General features: G+C 41.1%; 1 protein-coding gene across 1 annotated transcript in view; it reads left to right on the top strand.

Moving 5' to 3' along the window:
* LOC118986258 (olfactory receptor 3A2-like) overlaps window positions 1–19655 on the top strand; it is a 27591-nt gene extending 7936 nt beyond the window's left edge. The window contains exons 5-6 of the mRNA XM_037045036.1: window positions 13489–13538; window positions 18715–19655. Coding sequence (XP_036900931.1) covers window positions 13489–13538; window positions 18715–19655 — 991 coding nt within the window. The remainder of the gene's footprint in view (window positions 1–13488; window positions 13539–18714) is intronic.
* The last annotated feature ends 267 nt before the right edge of the window (window positions 19656–19922 follow it).

Genomic DNA, 19922 nt, shown 5'->3' with positions numbered 1-19922 from the left:
AAGCCCTCTGTTCCATGGACCAGAAGCTACTTCCCAAACCCCCTCCCTCCCTCCTGTCTCTCCTCCCAGCACCACCTGGTCTGCCAGGTATGCAGCTCTTTTCCCCTGTTTTCAAACAAAACCAAAACAAAACCCCAATCTCTCTTAATCCTCTGTTATTCCATTGGTTATCTTCTCCCAACCACAGCTACTTCTTCAAAGACTTGGTTTCATCTGTGCTTCACTTCCTGACTTCTCATTCACTCCACAGTCTCACCATAATGATTGCTATGCAGCCACCGCTCCTCTGAAAGGAAGTGGTGACACTCTGCCTGGAATGACCTCTCCCTAGTCATCTTGACCTTTCAACACATAGCCCAATCTTCATGTCTTTCAGGATGCCTTTTCTCAACACCTTCATTTCCCTGCCACAAAAGATTTGACCCTCACTGTGCTTGTAAGCCATCTAGCACGCAGCAACCTACTGCACGTTTCTGTAAGGAGGCCCATTTGGCTCTCTCTGATATCAAGGAATTGTCTTGAGGCCGGACCTTGTGTTTTACTCTTATCTCAATACTTAATATTATTCCTGCTACATTTTAGGTGCTCAATGAATTCTTTTTGAATCAATTAGTAATTGGGTAGAGTTATTCTTCTATGGAAATATGTCAGGTTCAATTTCGTATCAGGTCCACTTTACAAACAAGTCTGTATCTCTTCTCTTTCTAGATAATGCCTAACCACTGAAACCATCTTCCTTAGAACTAGACAATGATTCATCCCATTAGTGTTACTTGAGGACCTTTCATGGGTGGTAGGAATTTCCTGTACTGTAAGTTTAGAGTTGATATAGAACCAGAACATTCTAGGAAACAAAAATATGTTACAGAGAAACCTTTTTGCAATAATGTCAAATGTCCCCAAAACTAGAACCTTGAATGTCTAGATCAGGAATGATAAACTAAAATGCCTAGAAGGGCCAGGCAGGTGCTGTGGCCAGGTGGATACTGATAAACTGGAGAGTGCTTGTTCTCCCCAAAGAGGGCCATGGAAATGGCCCCAGGTTGCTGCTGGCAAATGAGAATGTGGGCCTTCTGTTCAAAGAGTTCATTTTACCAGAAGAGCTAGAAACCATAGAAAATCTGGTGGTTTTCTTTCAAGTACTGTAAACTATGTTTCTTTGATTTGGTTACAGCTAGGGGTCTCTTAGGTTGTGAACTCGATGAGACACAGAGAAATGATTCTTTTCCATTGCTCTTCTAAGTGCAAATGTTCCTATTCATTAGAATAATAAATTGTATGGACTCTCCCCAGGGCTCCAAGTAGTGTGTGGGTGTCTCTGCATCCAGCTTCTGTAGAGAGGGAACTGGTAGAACTTACCTTCTTGGCCTCCTGAATCACTCTGGATAACTCCTATCTGCCTCCTGACAAGGGGGATTCAACTTTCTGTTTCATGTGACCTTAATTTTTTAATCCATTCTACAAACATGGCAAGTCAAAGCCCTCATGTAATAAAGATCAGCTAATGGAAAGGAAGAAAATTTACTTTTTGTTTTGTTTGTTTTGCATCCCTGCGTGGGCTCAAATTGCTTGAGTTTTTAGACCATTTAATTTACATTGGGATTTATGAGGAGGAAGATGTTGGTGATGATAATGATGGTTATGTCATATTTAGTTACAGAAAATTGTGATATAGATTTCACTCAACAGGATTACTTTACTGCAATGTTCAGACTTCAAATCCCAACAGAATCTGAAAAATCTACAATGCCTTTTTTATTATTTTTCTTTGATTAATAAGACTTTTCCCATTAGTTTTCTTTTAGTGCATTTCATACACAAACACTATAGTGAATATATATATATACACAGAGTGAATATATAGCATAATATATAACAAAATATAACAATATTGCACATGCAGTGGTGCTGTTGTCTAGAGAATGAAAGTTCTCTCACCTAGAATTGAGACAAATATGGCAGTGATGAGAGAATCCTGCTGAGGTCAGTTTTTAGGAGGGATGGTGGGCGTTCTGGAAGAGGGTGGAGAGAGTTGATATGCACAAATCTAAAGACAATAGGTAGAATGTCAGAAGAGGTCATCTTCTGTGCCATTCCTCTGTAATCCCAACTCCAGACTCATACTAGGTTGAAGGAAGAGAGAGATTCAATAAAGAAGTGATGGATATAAAGTTTTCTTGATTATTCACTTATTGGTTAATTACTTAAAATTTCCCTCCAGGCATACAGCTCATCTATATTCAAACCAGATTCCTAGAAGTACTTTAAGTGGTTATGAAGATGGGTGTATGGGATAGACAAGTAGACTGTTTTCCCCTAATATTTTATTGTAAAAATTTTCAAATATGCCATAAAGTTCAAATAGTTTTACAGTGAACACCTGTGTAGTTATCATCTGGATTTTACAATTTTATTGTACTTGTTTTATCAAATATTTATCCATCTAGTCATCCTTCTCCCCATCTATCACTCCATCTTACTCTTTGATGTATTTCAAATAAAACTGTAAACATCTGCACACTTTCCCATAAATATTTCAGCACGCATCTTGAGCATGAGTTCAGTATTTGTTTATAGATGTTTTCTATGCAAAAAAGCACAAAAGGCTATATGATTACCTTTATGTGACTTTCTCAAAAAGACAAACCCATGGCAATAGAGAACATATCAGTGGTTTCTAGGGGGATGCACTGGGCGAACGGGACTTACTACAAAGGGACATGGCACATCTTGGAATGGTAGAAATGTTCTATATCTAAGTGGTGGCATAACAACTGTATACATTGATCAAAACTCATAGAACTATACACCTAAAAGGGGTGAATTTTTAGTGTTTGTAAATTATACCTCAACAAACCTGAATTTACAAAAGAATAATATAGCAAATACCTTACCTGTTACACAATTTATGAACTAAAACATTCCATTGCCTTTAAAGATCCTTATATGTCTCTCTTAAATCCTAGTCCTTTTATCCTTGCACTCAAGTAACACTATTGTGAAACAATTATTTAAAGTACTTTGATCAAGTACTTCTGGCCAAGATGGAGGCATAGGTGGAAATACTGTACTTCCTTGCACAACAAAATTTAAGAACAACAAAGAATTTAGAAACAAAACCACAACAAAAACAGACAGAAAATTGAAATGTACTGAAGTCTGACAACAAAGAACCATACATCCAGACTGGTAAGAGGGGTGGAGTCAGCGGCTGGGGGAGAGGGGTCATGTGGCAGGAAAAAGTGGCCAGACTGACCCAGGCACACAGGTGACAGGTGGCAGATCCTAGGTGTGGGATGGCAATAGGCAGACCCAGTGAGGGCGCAAGGCAACTGGCTGACTGTGGTCACACATTCACATGCAGATAAATCAGGCAAAAAAAAAAAAAAAAAGAGCAGTGAGACATACTGTGCAACCCAGGGCCTTAGCAACAGGAATTAAAGCCTGAAAGCACCAAATGGAAAAACTTTGGGGGATTGAGGTGCTGGGAGAGGCTCCCAGGCTCACAGAGAGTTTGTTGGAGAGACCCCCAGGGTCCTGTAGGGTGCACAAGCTCAGTCACCCAGGAACCAGCACCAGAAGGGCCCAATTTGCTTGTGGGAAGCAGCAGAGGGGACCAAGATCCAAGAGAACAGAACAAATGCCATTGCTCCTCTCTGACCCTGTCCCCAGTCACAACCCAGCGACTGGGTTGACCTGCCCTGGTGAACACCTAAGCTTTTGCCCCTCATAAGTAACAGGTGCAAACAGACCAAAACATTATGGCTCAAGAAAAAGAACAGCTCAAAGCCCCAGAGCTAATACTTCTAAGCAACCGAGAGATAGCCAACCCATCAGATGCACAGTTCAAAGCACTGGTGATCAGATTGCTCCCAAAACTGGTGGATTATAGTCACAAACTAGATGAAAAAATGAAGGTTATACTAAGTGAAATGAAGCAAAATGCACAGGGAACCAATACTGATGAAAACAAAATTGGGACTAAAATCAATCGAGTGGACCAGAAGGAAGAAAGAAACATCCAACCAGAAAAGAATGAAGAAATAAGAGTTCCAAAAAATGAGGAGAGGATTAGGAACCTCCAGGACATCTCTAAACATCCCAACATCCAAGGGGGTACCAGAAGGGGAAAAGGAAGAGCAACAATTGGAAAACTTACCTGAACAAATAATAAAGGAGAACTTCCCCAAAGTGGGAAAGGTAATAGACATCTAGAAAGTCCAGGAAGGTCAGAGAGTCCCAAAAACGTGGACCCAAGAAGGAACACACCAAGGCACATCATAATTACATTACTCAAGATTAAAATGAAGGAGAGACTCCTAGAAGCAGCAAGAGATAAGGAAGCAGTGACCTACAAAGGAGTTTCCATCAGACTGTCAGCTGATTTCTCAAAAGAGACCTTACAGGCAAGAAGGGGCTGGAAAGAAGTATTCCATGTCATGAAAGACAAGGACCTACATCCAAGGACCTCTATCCAGCAAAGCTTTGTTTTAGAATGGAAGGGCAGATAAAGTGTTACTCAGATAAGGTTAAGTTTAAGGAGTTCATCATCACCAAGCCTTTATTATATGAAGTGTTAAAGGGACTTATCTAAGAAAAAGAAGATAAAAAATGTGAACAGTGAAATGACAGCAAACTCACAGTTATTAACAACCACACCTAAAACAAAAGCAAACTAAGTGGACAGCTAGACCAGGAGCGGGACCATAGAAATGGAGATTACAAGGAGGGTAGCAACAGGGGAGTGAGATGAAGAGAAGGGGGAAGAAGGTATAGAGAATAAGTAGCATAGATGGTAGGTAGAAAATAGACAAGGGGGAGAGCAAGAATAGTATGGGAATTGTAGAAGCTAAAGAACTTTTTACACATGGACATGAACTAAAGTGGAGGAATGTAGGTGGGATGAGGTGTGCAGGGTGGAGGGGAATGAAAGGGGGGAAATGGGAGAAATGTAATGGCATAATCAATAAAATATATTAAAATAGTTTTATCAAGTTATGTGATTTTATAAACAATATTGTATATTACATATAGTATATATGGTGGGGCAAAAGCAGGTTTATATTTGTGAGTATTCAAAACATACCATTTATTGCAATATAATAATAATTATTATTATTAATTATTATATTATTTTCCATAAAACAACTGTAAATCTACTTTTGTCCTAGCCTGTAGTTGATCTTTATATAAATGGGATCATACAATAGTTATTCTTTTTTGACTTATTCATTTCACACAATATTATATTTGTGTAGTTCTTCCGCATTAGTGCCTACAACTGCTGTTTCTTTTTTATGACTTTATATAACATTGCATGGTATGAGTACACCACAATTTATAATTTTTTTCCTGTCTGAAGATGTTTTGCTTCTTGTACACATTTCCTGGAGCTTGTGTGCAGGAATTTCTCTGGTCTTTTACTAAAAAATATGGAATTTGTGCATCTTCAGATTTAAAGGATAAAAGTAAATTGTTTTGTAAAGTGCTTATACCACTTTATGGTCTTACCAGCAACACGTAAAAATTTTTGTTGCTCTATATTCTCATCAAAATTTGCCATGATCTCATTTCTTCATTTAGACCAATATAGTGAATGTGAAATGGTATCTCCATATGATCTGCATTTGCACTTTTTCTAGATTATGAACAGGACTGAGCTTCCTTTCCTGAAGTCACTGGTCGTTTGTGTTTCCTCTCCTGTAAAATCCCTGTTTACACTTTTTTGACCTATTTTCTATTGGGTCCCTTGTATTTTTTCTTATCAGTTGTAGAAGTTTTTGATATATTTTAGATACTTACAGATAGGTCTAGGAGCTGTAAATCTCTCCTAATCTGTAGTTGTCTTTGAACTTAAAAAGTGTTGTCCTATAATGAGTAGAAGTTTTAAATTTTAATGAGGGCAAGTGTCTCAGTCTCTCTCTCTCTCTTTTTTTGCATGGTTAATGCTTTTTGGACTTCTTTAAGAATGCTTGAGCTCCTAGAAAGTCGTGAAGATATCCTATAGGCTATTTTAAAGGCTTTACATCTTTATTCTTTAATATAAGTATCTCATCCACCTGAAACTGTTTTTTGTGCATGAAGCGAGAAAGACATTTACAATTTTTTTCCTCTATGGGCACCTGATTGCCCTAGAGCTGTTTACTGAAAGGCCTATATTTTTCCTCCAGCTCTGTTGGCTACCCACGTCACATATCAAATGTCTACACATTATTTTCTCTAATTTGTTCTTTTGATTCATTTCTCTAATTTTGCTCAAATATGACATGATCTTAATAACTGTGATGTCTTGTGGGGCTCACCTGAGGGAGCAACTTAGTGAGACAGTAGAGTGCCATTCAATGGGTGGAAGCAGGCTTTAGCTAAAATTAGAGTTCAGAGCTGAGGCAGGTCTTGCCAGAGTTAACATAACTTGGACATGAACCCCCAGGCTCACACACTGCATGATGGATATCAGGCCTGTTGTAAGATGGGTGGCAAGCATCTGAAGGTGAGAAAGGCCCACTAACTCTCTCCCAATTGCCTAGTATCCTATAGGTAGGGGCACCTATAATTGACCATGAAAAAGCTCGAAAATCCTGGCACCAACATCAGAGGATGGGAGAGAATGTCACAGGGGTATATGATGTGGCAGCATATACTTTTTGAAGCAGTTGGGAAAAAAGAGGATGGAAAGTTTTATTGAAAGTTGTTAAAACCATGTGATGGGATTTGAATTCCAGCTCTGCTACATTCTAGATGTACAACATTAGGCGAGTTACTAAATCTCTCTGAGCCTCATTTCCTCCTCTGCAAAGTGGGGCAAATAATGAAACTACATCAAAGAGTCATTGGGAGGATTTGAGATCATCTACTAAAATATACTAAATGTAAGTGATCACTATTATTATTAATATTTGTTGATCCCCTGTCAAGTACTTTAAGCATGTTTTAAAGTAATTTTCCAACCCAGGGTAGACAGAGATATTGTTCTCATTTCACAGGTGAGGAAACAGAAGTTCAGACTAGTATACCATCTGGTCTTATTCATACATTAATGATTGAAGTGAGAGCCCATGATTTTCATATTGCACCAAGCTGCCCTGCCAAAGGATGAGGAGTTGGGGTCCTGCAGCTGAGGAAACACAAAGTCTACATTACGGTGGACAGTTGCTGTTTGAACACTGGAGAGGGGGTAGAACACTGAGGGAGGACTAGACAACCTCTCCGCATTCTCCATTCATTATTGTCATCGCTACAACCCTCAACTTCTAAGGGCCTGGCCTAGAAAATCAGAGTGAGGGATGGCATCCCTGGGGACCTCGTGGTTACTTCTAATGCAACCCAGTTTTTCCCCTGTCACTTCATGATCATTATTGACCCCCCCACCCAAGATGCAATCCCCTAATAATAAGGTCCTGAGGGGGAAAGCATTGCATTCCTGAGGACACATTAGGAAACAGAGTTTGGAGAAGGCTTCTTTCCTTTGCCTTCCTTCGTGTGCCTGCTCTCACCTGCAGGTCAAGGCAACCCTGAGGGTCAGATGCTCTCTGCTCAGAGCCCACCATTGGGCCAGGAATCTGGGAGAACAAAGTCCTCAATCTGGACTGTGGTGGAGCCTCTGCCCCACCACGAGCTTGAAGGGTGATTGTGAGTATATGGATAAACTCTCTGGACTGTTGTCCTCACGAAAGAAGTGAGATTAATCCCTAGTCACCCCCATGAGACCAATATGAGAGATGGAGTATAAAGTTAGATGTGAGGTCTTTTTGAGAAGAATCTAAGGCATCACAAAGTTGTGAAGCATCATTATTGGGTTCATTAAAGACTTGAGTAGTTTATAGGACTGTGGCTTCTGAAACTCCCAACTCTCCCTGGGAAGGCCAATTTTTGAGGGCCCCAGGTGATGGCGCTGCAGTGGAGAGCGCCTCCCAATAGAGAGATCTCATCTCTCACGTGTTTTCTTACATATGGCCCTTCCTAGCTTTCTGGGGCTAGGGCCTGCATAGTGCCTCACTCTCTGCCCTGCCCTTCACCAGAAACCTCTCTGGCTTTTGAACCTGTAAAAGTGAATAACCTCCAGGGTCTGCCTTCAGCTCCATAATGATAGAGAAGGAATTTGAGTTGTCACCCACTGAAATAAACCTACCATTTTACATAGGATTCAGTAGGGGAAAAGGTCTTGCATGAAGTAATACATGAAGGGAGGGAAAGAGCTGGAACCTTCCTATGGCAGACCACTTTGCCAACGCCTCTCATTCTTGGATGAAGTCTACTTTCCATTTTTATTTCAGTATGAGAGCATTCATCAAATTCAACCTTCTTGCTGCACCCACTCATTAGGAAGCAACCCTAGGCTAGACCAGACATCGGGGGTCCTGATTGATTCTTCATCAGAAGTCTAAAGGATTTAGTTGGATTGTCAGAGCAGGGAGCCATGAATACCCAGCAAAGGCAGCCTGGGCCTCATTCGGGACACCTGAGTGGTAATCAGGATGACTTCTTCAGTTAAAGTCACCATGGAGATCTTGTTTAAGATGGACTTCTTAGATGATACACTAGTGGTGATCCTAGAGTCTTGGTGGTGGTAAGTAAGGGCGAGGATTCCATGGAATCTTTGTAGGGTATCCTCCTCTTGCCTAGCTTTATTTATTCAGAGATTCTACCCCTTCCTAGTTGCCAAATTCTTTTGGGCTCTTTTCAAGAAAAGACATATGTCAGTAGGTGGATTGTTTTAACTACTGTCTTAACCACTCTTGATGCGCCATCCAAACAAAGGGAGCAGAGTTCTATAGCAGTACTTCTGTGCCTTTCTCTTAGACTCACAGTTCCCTGAAATCATATCACTCTTTCACTCTCTTGCATAAATGCCAACTAATCCAGACAGCCTTTCCCAAGTCCTATAGCCTAATCCAATACACACCTTTCACTAAAAACTTACTGATCTTACAGTCTTACTTGTCAAGTTCATCCATTCATTTATTTCAGAAATATTGTATTTCTATATGCAGAGTGTGCAGAGTGTGATGATGAGTGTTGAGAATGCAGGACTGAGTCAGGCATAAATCTGTCCTGAAGCCACTTAGAGTGGGTAGAAGGGTAGTGGGGTGCTCCATAAAGGTTAGCAGAGATAAATACTATGAAGAAACACAGGTAAAGTGCTGCAGGAGATGGGGGGGAAAGTTAGATATGAAGAAGGATCAGGACAACTTTCATAAAAGAGAACCATTTTAGTTAAATCTTAAGGAATTTGATCCACTTGTAGTTAGTGAGGGGACATTCCAGATATAAAAACAGTTTGAGCAAATACAGGGAGGTATGAAATCAAAGAGTATGAAACCTCATAACTCAAGTTAAAATGGATTTGAGGGGGAAGTTGGGAGGTAGTTTGATTATTCTTTAATTATTTAATATGTGTGAAGATGTGTTTGCTTCAATTGATAACATCAATTTGCATAGTGTTTACTAACTTAGTCTAGATCTATAATTAGACCCAGAGGGTGACACAATTTCAGAGGGTTTAGGAGACAAGGCATCAAATTTCTCACTCACATGGAATCTGCTAAGCAGCATCCCCTAAAACTGAGGCACACAACATGGGGGCCTAATTTGGATTCTGGGATTGAGGCCCCCACCAACTATTTCTGCATTTCTGTGGTGGCTTCTCTGCATTATTTGCATACATGAAAGGAACCTTTATAATAAAGAGGATATCTGTAGGATATACAGGATTCAGTTGCTGGCCAAAAGAGTGGGGGATTGAAGAAGACAGCCACAGGCCATTGAGGTAGTTCCCAGGGACTGCCCAGACATGGCAAGAGGATACTCATGACAAGGACTTTAATATACCCTAAACTTCTATAGTTTTTCTGTATTTGTCATTGTTTTTAATTCACTACCTATAATTTTGAGGAAAAACTCTTAACATGAGAGACACCCATGTTCTGTATTGAGAGAATAGCAAGAGTAATGTTTATGATGGTGGAGGGGAGGGGGCAAAGGGCAGGATGAGAGAGATGGTAGCCTGTCATCAATAGCGGAAGTTCATGAGACACAGCACTGAAGAGGCATGGGAAGCAGGCTGGTTTCTTTTGGGGAGTCTTTGGGAAAATGAAAAGAAAGGATTGGGAGGCAGATTGTAGATGCTTGGAACCACAGGTTCCAAATATTACGGAACCTGTGGTTCCGTAATATTTGGTGGCAGATTTAGAAAAACTGAATCAGGAAAACATATCAAACATATGGGGAAAGGTTCCCATAGGATAGGTGAGGGAGGAGAGCCCTAGAGTGAACTGAGAAGCAGAACGAAGTGAGGCAGGCACCCTATCTAACCACGACCTGCCTATCCAAAGAGCCTGCTTGTTCACAAGCTACTTACAACAGGTCTGTGAACAAGAGAGCATGAGGTTTTCAAGACACAACCAAAGTGTAGGGAATAGGTTTCTCAGCCAGAAGAGTCATCCAGAGCAGCTCCAGAGAGAACTGCAGAAGAAGGTGCATTTTTTCATCCCTTGGCAAGTATCAGGAGGTGACTATTGGGGACTTAGCCGGCAGCAGCCATCTTGGGCTGGTCTGGCCTTGGACACATTTCTGGTGTCCTTATACAGCTGCTTTTCTGAAGGCCTCATAGTTATCTGAAGGTTAGTAAGCATACAATGGGGTAGCCAGATGTTTTTAAAAAACACATCTTTTTAAAAAATAGAAAGCCAGATGTTTTGTAAGTATATTCAGTATTCACACTAATCCCCAAAATTCTAACCCCCCAAATGCTCCAGGATAGTTTCCTCAGTATAGTGAGGTAGTAGGTACTTTCCAAGACACCAACCAACCAGGTCCTTCTCTGACTCAATGACACTATATACCTAAAACACTGAACACAGCTATGTGCACTGATAAAGCCATGATAGGGATTATAGTCAAAGTATTGAACAAGCATCAGACTGGTACACTGTACCAATGGATTCAGGCTGAATATGATCCAACGTGGATCCCACCATGACCCAGGGTCTAAGTTATTGATGGGACACTGACATTGTCTTGGATTTAAGTTATTTCTCAATATTTAGAAAATTATCTTCATTATTCCAACATCATGATAAACACAGTTGCAGATATAACAGGTTTTTAAACAATTATTTTTATTGTATTTTTTCCACTACCATTTAGTCCCTTTGTACTCCCATATCCCCTGCAATCACCATACTGTTATCCATATCCATGAGTTCTTTTTCCTTCTTGCTCAATCCCTCCACCCCTAACCCTATGCCTCCTCTTAGCTATCATCCTGTTCCCCATCTATGAGTCTTTCTCATTTCCCTTGTGAGTTCAGTTTGTTCATTAGATTCCACATATTAGTGAAATCATATGGTATTTGACTTTCTCTAAGTGGATCATTTCACTTAGCATACTGTTCTCCAGGTCCACCCATACTGTTGTAAAGGGTAATATTTTCTTCCATTTTATGGCTTAGTATTCCATTGTTTAATTATTGTCTATGATGCTTTTAATTATATTTTAAAAACCCTAATATTTCCAGGTCTGAATAATGGAAATAATGTTACCAGGTTATTATATATTTTTAAAATCTATCAAAAAGAAAGGGAAAAAGTCAAAGGTATTAGCTTAATAAGTAAAAAATAAACAGTCTTTTTAAAAATTATATTTTATTTTATTTTTTATTTTTATTTTTAAATTTTTATTTAATTCTTGTTCAAGTACAGTTTTCTGTCTTGTATTCCTAGCCCTGCCCCCCCAGTGCTCCCCACCTTCCTCCCATCTCCACCCCCCACCTTAATTATTGTCCACGTGTCCTTTATACTTGTTCATTTGAGTCCTTCCCCTTTTCCCCGTGATTCTCTCCCCTCTCCCCTCTAGACCCTGTCAGCACGTTCTGTATTTCAGTGTCTTTGGTTACATTTTGCTTGCTTGTGTGTTTTGTTGTTTAGATTCCTGTTAACGGTGATATCATATGGTATTTGTCTTTCACCGCCAGGCTTATTTTGCTCAGCATAATGCTTTCCAGTTCCATCCATGATGTTGCAAAGGGTAGGAGCTCCTTCTTCCTTTCTGCAGCATAGAATTCCATTGTGTAAATGTACCACAGTTTTTTGATCCAGTCATTGATCATCTAGGGATCTAGGTTGCTTCCAACTCTGGGCTATTGTAAGTTGTGCTGCTATGAATATTGGGGTTCATATGTTCTTTTGGATTGGTGTTTCAGGGTTCTTAGGATATACTCCTAATAGTGGAATTGCTGGGTCAAAAGGCACGTCCATTTTTAGTTTTCTTAGAAAATTCCATACTGTTTTCCATAGTGGTTGTACCAGTCTGCAATCCCACCAACAGTGAACTAGGGTCCCCTTTTCCCCACAACCTCTCCAACACTTGTTGTTTGTTTCTTTGTTTATGGTAGCCATTCTGACTGGTGTTAAGTGGTATCTCATTGTGGTTTTGATTTGCACCTCTTTGATAGCTAGTGATATCGAGCATCTTTTCATGTGTCTCTGGATCTTCTGTATGTCCTCCTTGGAGAAATGTCTGTTCAAGTCCTTTGCCCATTTTTTAATTGGATTGCTTGTCTTCTTTGAGTGGAGTTGAGTGAGTTCTTTGTATATTTTGGAGATTAAACCTTTGTCTGAGGTATCATTGGCAGATATGTTTTCCAAAGCTGTTGCTTCTCTTTTAATCTTGATACTGTTTTTATTAGCCATGCAGAAGCTTTTAATTTTGATGAGATCCCATTTGTTTATTCTTTCCTTTATATCCCTTGCTTTAGGGGACGTATCAGTAAAAATATTGCTGTGTGGAATATCTGAGATTTTCCTGCCAATGCTATCCTCTAGGGCTTCAATGGTTTCCTGGCTTTATATTTAAGTCCTTTATCCACCTTGAATTTATTTTGGTGTATGGTGTAAGTTGGTGCTCGAGTTTCATTAAAATTATATTTTATTAATTATGCTATTACAGTTGTCCTGATTTTTCCCCATTTGCCCCCCTCCACCCATCATCCCCCATTCCCTCAGGCAATCCCTCTACCATTGTTCATGTCCATGGGTCATGTGTATAAATTCTTTGGCTACTCTATTTCCTATACTGTACTTTACATCCCCATGGCTATTCTGTAACTCCCTATTTGTATTTCTTAATCCCCTTACCTCTTTACCCATTCTCATACATCCCTTTCTTATCTGGCAACCATCAAAACATTCTCCATATCCATGATTCTGTCTCTGTACTTCTTTGCCTAGTTTGCCTTTCAGATTCAATTGTTGATAATATATATTTTTGCCATTTTATCATTCATAGTTTTGGTCTTCTTTTTCTTAAATTAGCCCCTTTAACATTTCAAATAATAATGGTTTTGTGATGATGAATTTCTTCAGATTTTCTTGTCATAGGAAGCTCTTTATCTGCCCTTCAATTCTAAAAGATACCCAGCAGGGTAAAGCAATCTTGGCTGTAGGTCTCGGCTTTTCATGACTTTGAATATTTCTTGCTCATCCCTTGTAGTCTACAAAGTTTTGTGGGGGCACCCCCGCCCCTGTCCACCACAGATGAAAGTAACACTACCAAGACATGATCTGCTTGGGGAGGAGAGGCGGTCAATCTCTCAGAGTAGAAGGACCAGGAGCCCCTTCCTCAACAGCTTTTATTGGGTGGTAATACACAGGAATACAGCTGGCAAGGATCAAACAGTAGATAACATTTCAAAGAAATCTGGCATCTTAGTCAGAGTCAGTGTCTGTCAGGGGGTTGCAAAAACTTTGGGAGACATACTCATTTCCTGCTCGGACCCTTATCATATGAATGAAGGCACTCTTAGCAAAGCAGGATTCACAGGACTTTAGAGATTCTTACTCCAGATCACCCAGATCCCATTCTAGCTGGCAAGGGGCTGCACCGCCTCCCCCATCATAGGTTTTCAGGCTTAGAAAACCTGGATTAGAGCCAGGAAGTGCTTCTCCTAGAGGACATGGGGACTCGGGCTATGTCAGAATAGCCAGGGGGCGAGGGTCCATCACTCCCACTTTGTTGCAGCCCCTCGAGTCCTTACACGATAGCCTCCCAAGTGATCATGTCTGGCTTAGGTTGCCCCTCCTCTAAGGGGTCTTACTGGTCATGGACTAGCAGACCAAGAATTGGGGGCAGGGGATGAAGCAGAAGTAGTGCTGCTGCCAGAGATAAGCTTTGTCTCCTTAGTGGCTCATGGAGCGGAGGTAGCTCACTCAGCCTTAGCCATGGGGGTGCAGTTACAACTCCTGAAACCAGGCAGAGAGGTTCCCAACAAAGTTTCTTTTGAGAAATTAACTGACAGTCTTATGGGAACTCCCCTGTAGCTAACTAGCTTCTTTCCTCTTGCTGCTTTTAAGATTCTCTCTTTATCTTTAATGTTTGGCATTTTAATTGTGATGTGTCTTGGAGTGGCCTCTTTGCCTTTATCTTGTTTGGGACTCTCTGTGCTTCCTGGACTTGCATGTCTATTTCCTTCACCAAAATGGGGAAGTTTGCTTTCATTGTTTTTTTCAAACTGATTTCCAATTTCTTGCTCCTTTGGCACTACTATAATGCAAATGTTGAACTTTATGAAATTGTCCCAGAGGCTGCTTATACCATCCTCAGCTTTTTTGGATTCTTTTTTCTTCTTGTTCTGTGTGGTTGTTTTTTGCTTCCTTATGTTCCAAATCATTGATTTGATTCCTGGCTTCATCCACTCTACTGCTATTTCCTTGTAAATTGTTCTTTAGTTCAATTAGTATATCCTTTGTTTCTGATTGGATCATTTTGATGCTGCTGAGGTCCTCACTAAGTTCCTCAACCATCCTTATAACCAGTGTTTGAAGTCTGCATCTGGAAGATTGCTTATCTCCACTTTGTTTAATTCTTTTTCTGGAGTTTTGATCTGTTCTTTCATTTGGGCTATGTTTTAGCAGCCTTCTTGTGCTTGTTCCTATGTGTTAGGTAGAGCTTTTTTGACTCCATGTCTTGGTAGTGTTGCCTAATGTAGTAGGTCTCCTGTAGAGACAGATTCCCCCATCACCCAAGCTGGGTACTTGTGATGTGCCCTTTGTGTGGACTGAGTACACCCTCCTTTTGTAGTTGAGTTTTGGTTGCTGTTGGCAAATCAATGAGAAGGATGTACCCAGGCAAGTCAGTTATAAGGATTGGCTGTGACCACTTACCACCAACCTACACCCTCCATTGAGTATCAGCTGTGCAAGGGCAGGATGGTGGCACTCCAATGTTGTCTGTAGCTGTCAACTGGGTGCTCTGGCTATGGTGTTTCCTGGGTGGTACAGGCCAAGGTCAGCCCCTACTTGTATTTTGCCAGGGCCCTGCCCGAGCTGGAAAGCAATTTGAGATGGCTGCTATTTGTGCTGGGCTTGGAGATTCCCAGGTGAAGCCAAGCTATGAATCTAGGCTGGCTGCTGTTGGTGCTGGGCCTGAGGCTCACTGAAGTCAGTTACTGCTAGGTTGACAGGTTTTAGGAAGTTGAGCAGCATAAGCCATGACCAGCCATAAATATGGAAAAGGAGTTCGGGTAGGCCCATGAGTTGGGTGGGGCAGAGTCTCTGGGGATCTCCAAGGAAGTTCAAACAGGGTTAGCCAGTTTGATAGAGTCTCAGATATGGTACCAGCTTGTCAGCTCAGTGGCTCTGTCAGAGGAGGGCTCAGAAAAGGAACAATGTCCTCTGCTCCTTTAGATGTCAGACACTTCAGTTTTCCCTAGTATGCCACTGGTGCCTTTCATGCTGCTAGTCTCGTGCTGGAGCTCAGAGGGAATGAATCTGAGTGGGTGAGTCCATGTGTGGGTTCTTTAAGAGGAACTGTTTGGGACTTCAGAAGTTTCTTCCACCAATTCAATGCCTGCTTGTTTTTGCAGCTAGAAGTTGTGGGGATTTATCTTCCTGGCACTGAGACACTGGGCTGGTGGGGCTGGTATGGGACTGGGGCTCCTTTCTTCTGAGATATCCCCCCTGAATTTTTATCCACCACATGTGTGTGTGGGACTAGCCTGTTCCACATCTGCATCCTTCCTATCAGTCTGGAGGGATGTGGCTTCTTTAAGTCCATAGTTGTCAGACTTCCATTCAACTCAACTTCAGATGGTTCTGAGTGATGGTCGTTCTATATTTTAGTTGTAATTTTGATGTGGTTTAGCAATAAAGTGAGCCATGTCTGCCTATGCTGCCTTCTTAACTTCAAGTTGTTTAATTTTATACTATGAAATTTCACCTTATAATCTGGACTTTTGGGTTTTATATGTGACTCTTGTCGGCATAAGGTTATCTATTGACTTATGTATAATATTTACAATTTAAGTGGCTAATATCTGAACAATTCTGAGTTTTCCAGTTCTTATTTTTCCTCTCTTGGGTTTCTTATTTAGACAAATGTATTGTTTCCACCTTACTCTTTTCTTTTGCATTTCTATTATTTAAACATTTTGTTTCTCTTTGCCTAAAACTTTAGAATAATGAGAAATACTTGAAGTAACAAAGGCCATTCCTTCTGGCTTCACTACTACTTCACCTTTATGAATGATACAGATTTGTAATGGACACTCCCCATCACATAAAGTGGTATACTTCCTTTTTAAGCAACTACAAGACTTTTTCTACATCAGAAATGTATGTAGATATTTATAAATTGCTCCTTAGAAAATTATCTTCTTTTTAAGCCAATTAATATAGTATTATATAAAATTAGATTTACTAATATTAATTCATCTCTTTCCTATAAAATATATTATATAATGATGGATTTAATTCATTGTACTAAAGACTTCTATATTTATAATCAATAATGGTAGTATAGAATAATTTGTGGCTATTAGTGTTACATTTTAATATTAAGATTTGCTAACTTTAAAAATTAATTGGAAAGCTTTCATTTTTTTCTAAGTAAGAAAAGTTTGTCACATGATAATTTACATGATGTATTTACACTGATAGTTTAACATAATTTCTATAAATAGTGCGTGAGGCTGGTCCCTACACATGGAAGTGTGTACATTATTGACAATATTTTTTCTATTTTTTTCACTTGTAGTGTATGTGGGTGGGGACTCTTTTCAAATTGATTGTTCAAATTTAGGAGCAGATAGTATTCTATGATTATTTAGTTTTGGTCTGTAATTATACCACCATTTCAATTCTAATTTTGTGTATTTTTACATTTTTCTTTTTTTTCTATTTTTTAAATAAGATTTCATTTATTTGTTTATTTTTAGAGAGAGGCAAAGGGAGGGAGAAAGAGAGATAGGGAACCATCAATGTGTGAGAGAAACATTGATCAGTTGCCTCTTGTGTGCCCCCAACTATGGACTGGCAATCCAGACATGTGCCCTGACTGGGAATAAAACCAGTGACTTTTTGCTTTGGGGGATGACACCCAACTCACTGAGCCACACCAGTCAGGGCTACATTTTCTTGATTAGGTATTTTCTAGGTATTTCTTTGATGTGTGCACTGGCTTGCAGTGCCTGTGGCATCACGGATGAGACATGAGACAAATTCACACGGACTACTGAGTCCCGTGGAGGAAAAGGGACAGCACAGCTACTCCCTCAAGGGAGGAGTGCCTTGGAGCGGCCTGGCAACTCTCTCAAGGGGAGAGCATGCCAACCCTTGCCTAGACAGGCTTTTATTGCTTTTTTTGCAAAGGAATTCAGGTACAACTTATTAATCATTGTCAGGCAGTAAACAGTAGACAGCATACAGAGAACTATTAGGGCATCTTCTTCTGAGTCAGGGTCTATTAGCTAAAGGGCTACAAGACTTTGGGAAAACAAACTCATTTTCTACTCAAGCTTTTATCATTTAACTAAAAGCATTCTTAGCAAAGCAGATTTCACAGGACTTTAGGAATTCTTTCTTATGCCCTATCACCCCAGATCCCATTCCAGCCTGCAAGGGGCTGCACTGCCTCCCCCATCACAGGTTTTCAGGCTTAAGTGGATTAGAGCCAGGAAGCACTTCTCCCAGAGGACATGGGGACTTGGCTATGTCAGAATAGCCAGGGCGGGGTGAGGGTCCATCACTCCCTTTGTTGCAGCTCCTCGAGTCCTTCCATGATGGCATCCCAAGTGACTGTGTATGGCTTAGGTTGCCCCTCCTCTGAGGAGCTGTACCTGTCATCAACTATCTGACCATGCATTGGGGGCAGGGGAGTAAGTAGAGGCAGGGTTTGCTACCAGAGACAAGATTTGTGTCCTTGTGGCTCTCATTCCAGAGGTTGCTCACTTATCCTTAGCCATGGGAGGCAGTTACAATTCCTGAAACCAGGCAGAGCAGTTTCAACATTCCTTTCTTTGCAATATTTTTATAAGGACTTATCATCAATTTGGTAGTTCCTTTTTATTTTACTAGCTGTTCATTTTTACTTTTACCATTATTTTTCCCCCAAATCTTCTCATATAGGTTGTTGGTGGGAGGGCCTCATTCCTTGATTCTAAGGAACAAAGGAAATCAAAATTTATATACCTTTCATGAAGAGGTGTGGGCAGGGGGAGTCCAAAGTAGTTGCGGCACTAGGCAACTCAACTAGAAGCTCAGTAAAGACTGAAGTGAAGACAAAGAGAGGGTGAGATGTGGCTTGAGAAGTGGGAAAACTACCACTAGGACACTTGGGAATTTACACTAGGGCTTGGCATATGAAAGTGAGTCAATATAGTTTTATTGAATAACCAAATTGGAAAAACTTGTCCTTTTTTTACCCTGGTGTTCCTTCTTACAGGGACCTTGGAGCCAGAACCTGGGGTCAATGGAACAGCCATTACTGAGTTCATCCTGCTGGGCTTGGTGGAGACACCAGGGCTGCTACCAGATATCTTTGTGTTCTTCCTCTTTGCCTACTTGGTAGTAGTTGGGGGAAACTTGAGCATCCTGGCAGCCATCTTGGTGGAGCCCAAACTCCACACTCCCATGTACTTCTTCTTGGGAAACCTGTCAGTGCTGGACATTGGATGTATCACTGTCACTGTTCCCTCAATGCTGGGTCGTCTGTTGACCCACAAGCATGCTATTTCTTATGGAGCTTGCCTCACACAACTTTTTTTCTTTCATCAGTTGGCTGGTGTGGACTGCTTCCTGTTGGTAGCCATGGCCTATGACCGATTCCTGGGCATCTGCTGGCCCCTCACCTACAGCACCTGCATGAGTCTGATGGTCCAGAGGATTTTGGTGGCTGTGTCCTGGGCCTGTGCCTTTACCAATGCATTGACCCACACTGTGGCCATATCCACACTCAACTTCTGTGGTCCCAATGTCATCAATCACTTCTACTGTGACCTCCCACAGCTCTTTCATCTCTCCTGTTCCTGCACCCATCTCAATGAACTGCTGCTCTTTGCTCTGGGTATCCTAATGGTAGGTGTACCTGTGATTCTTATTGTCACTTCCTACATCCACGTGGCAGCTGCAGTTTTACAAATCCACTCAGCGGAGGGCATGAAGAAAGCCTTCTCCACATGCAGCTCCCACCTCACTGTGGTGGGCATCTTCTATGGGACAGGTGTCTTCAGCTACATGCGTCTGGGCTCAGTAGAAGCTTCGGACAAGGAGAAGGGGACTGGCATCCTTAACACTCCAACAGCCCCCATGCTGAACCCACTCATCTATAGCCTCCAGAACCCCAATATGCAGGGTGCTCTGTGTAGAGTGCTCATGGGGAAGTGAGCCCTTGCACGAGAGGTGTCTCAGGAGGGTGGAACCACAGCAACTGGTCCTTTTCTTTCCTGCATCCTTGAACTAGACAACTTTTCTTAGGAATGAGACTTCTTGTTTCCCAGGACACTCTCCCTGTTAATGGTGTGTAAATTCTGTAGGCCACACCCCTGGCTCATTGCCATTTTGTCCTAGCTACCCTTTTCACTTTCAGTGGGGGCAGAAGCCAGGATGCTCTGTATCTTGGGACACTGGTGGTCCTACAGGCAGGACCCTTTG

The sequence above is a fragment of the Sturnira hondurensis genome, unplaced genomic scaffold (genome assembly GCF_014824575.4).
Source record: "Sturnira hondurensis isolate 20B ecotype Veracruz unplaced genomic scaffold, ASM1482457v3 Scaffold0004248, whole genome shotgun sequence".
NCBI lineage: Eukaryota > Metazoa > Chordata > Mammalia > Chiroptera > Phyllostomidae > Sturnira > Sturnira hondurensis.
This window is presented reverse-complemented; position numbering and strand designations above follow the sequence as displayed.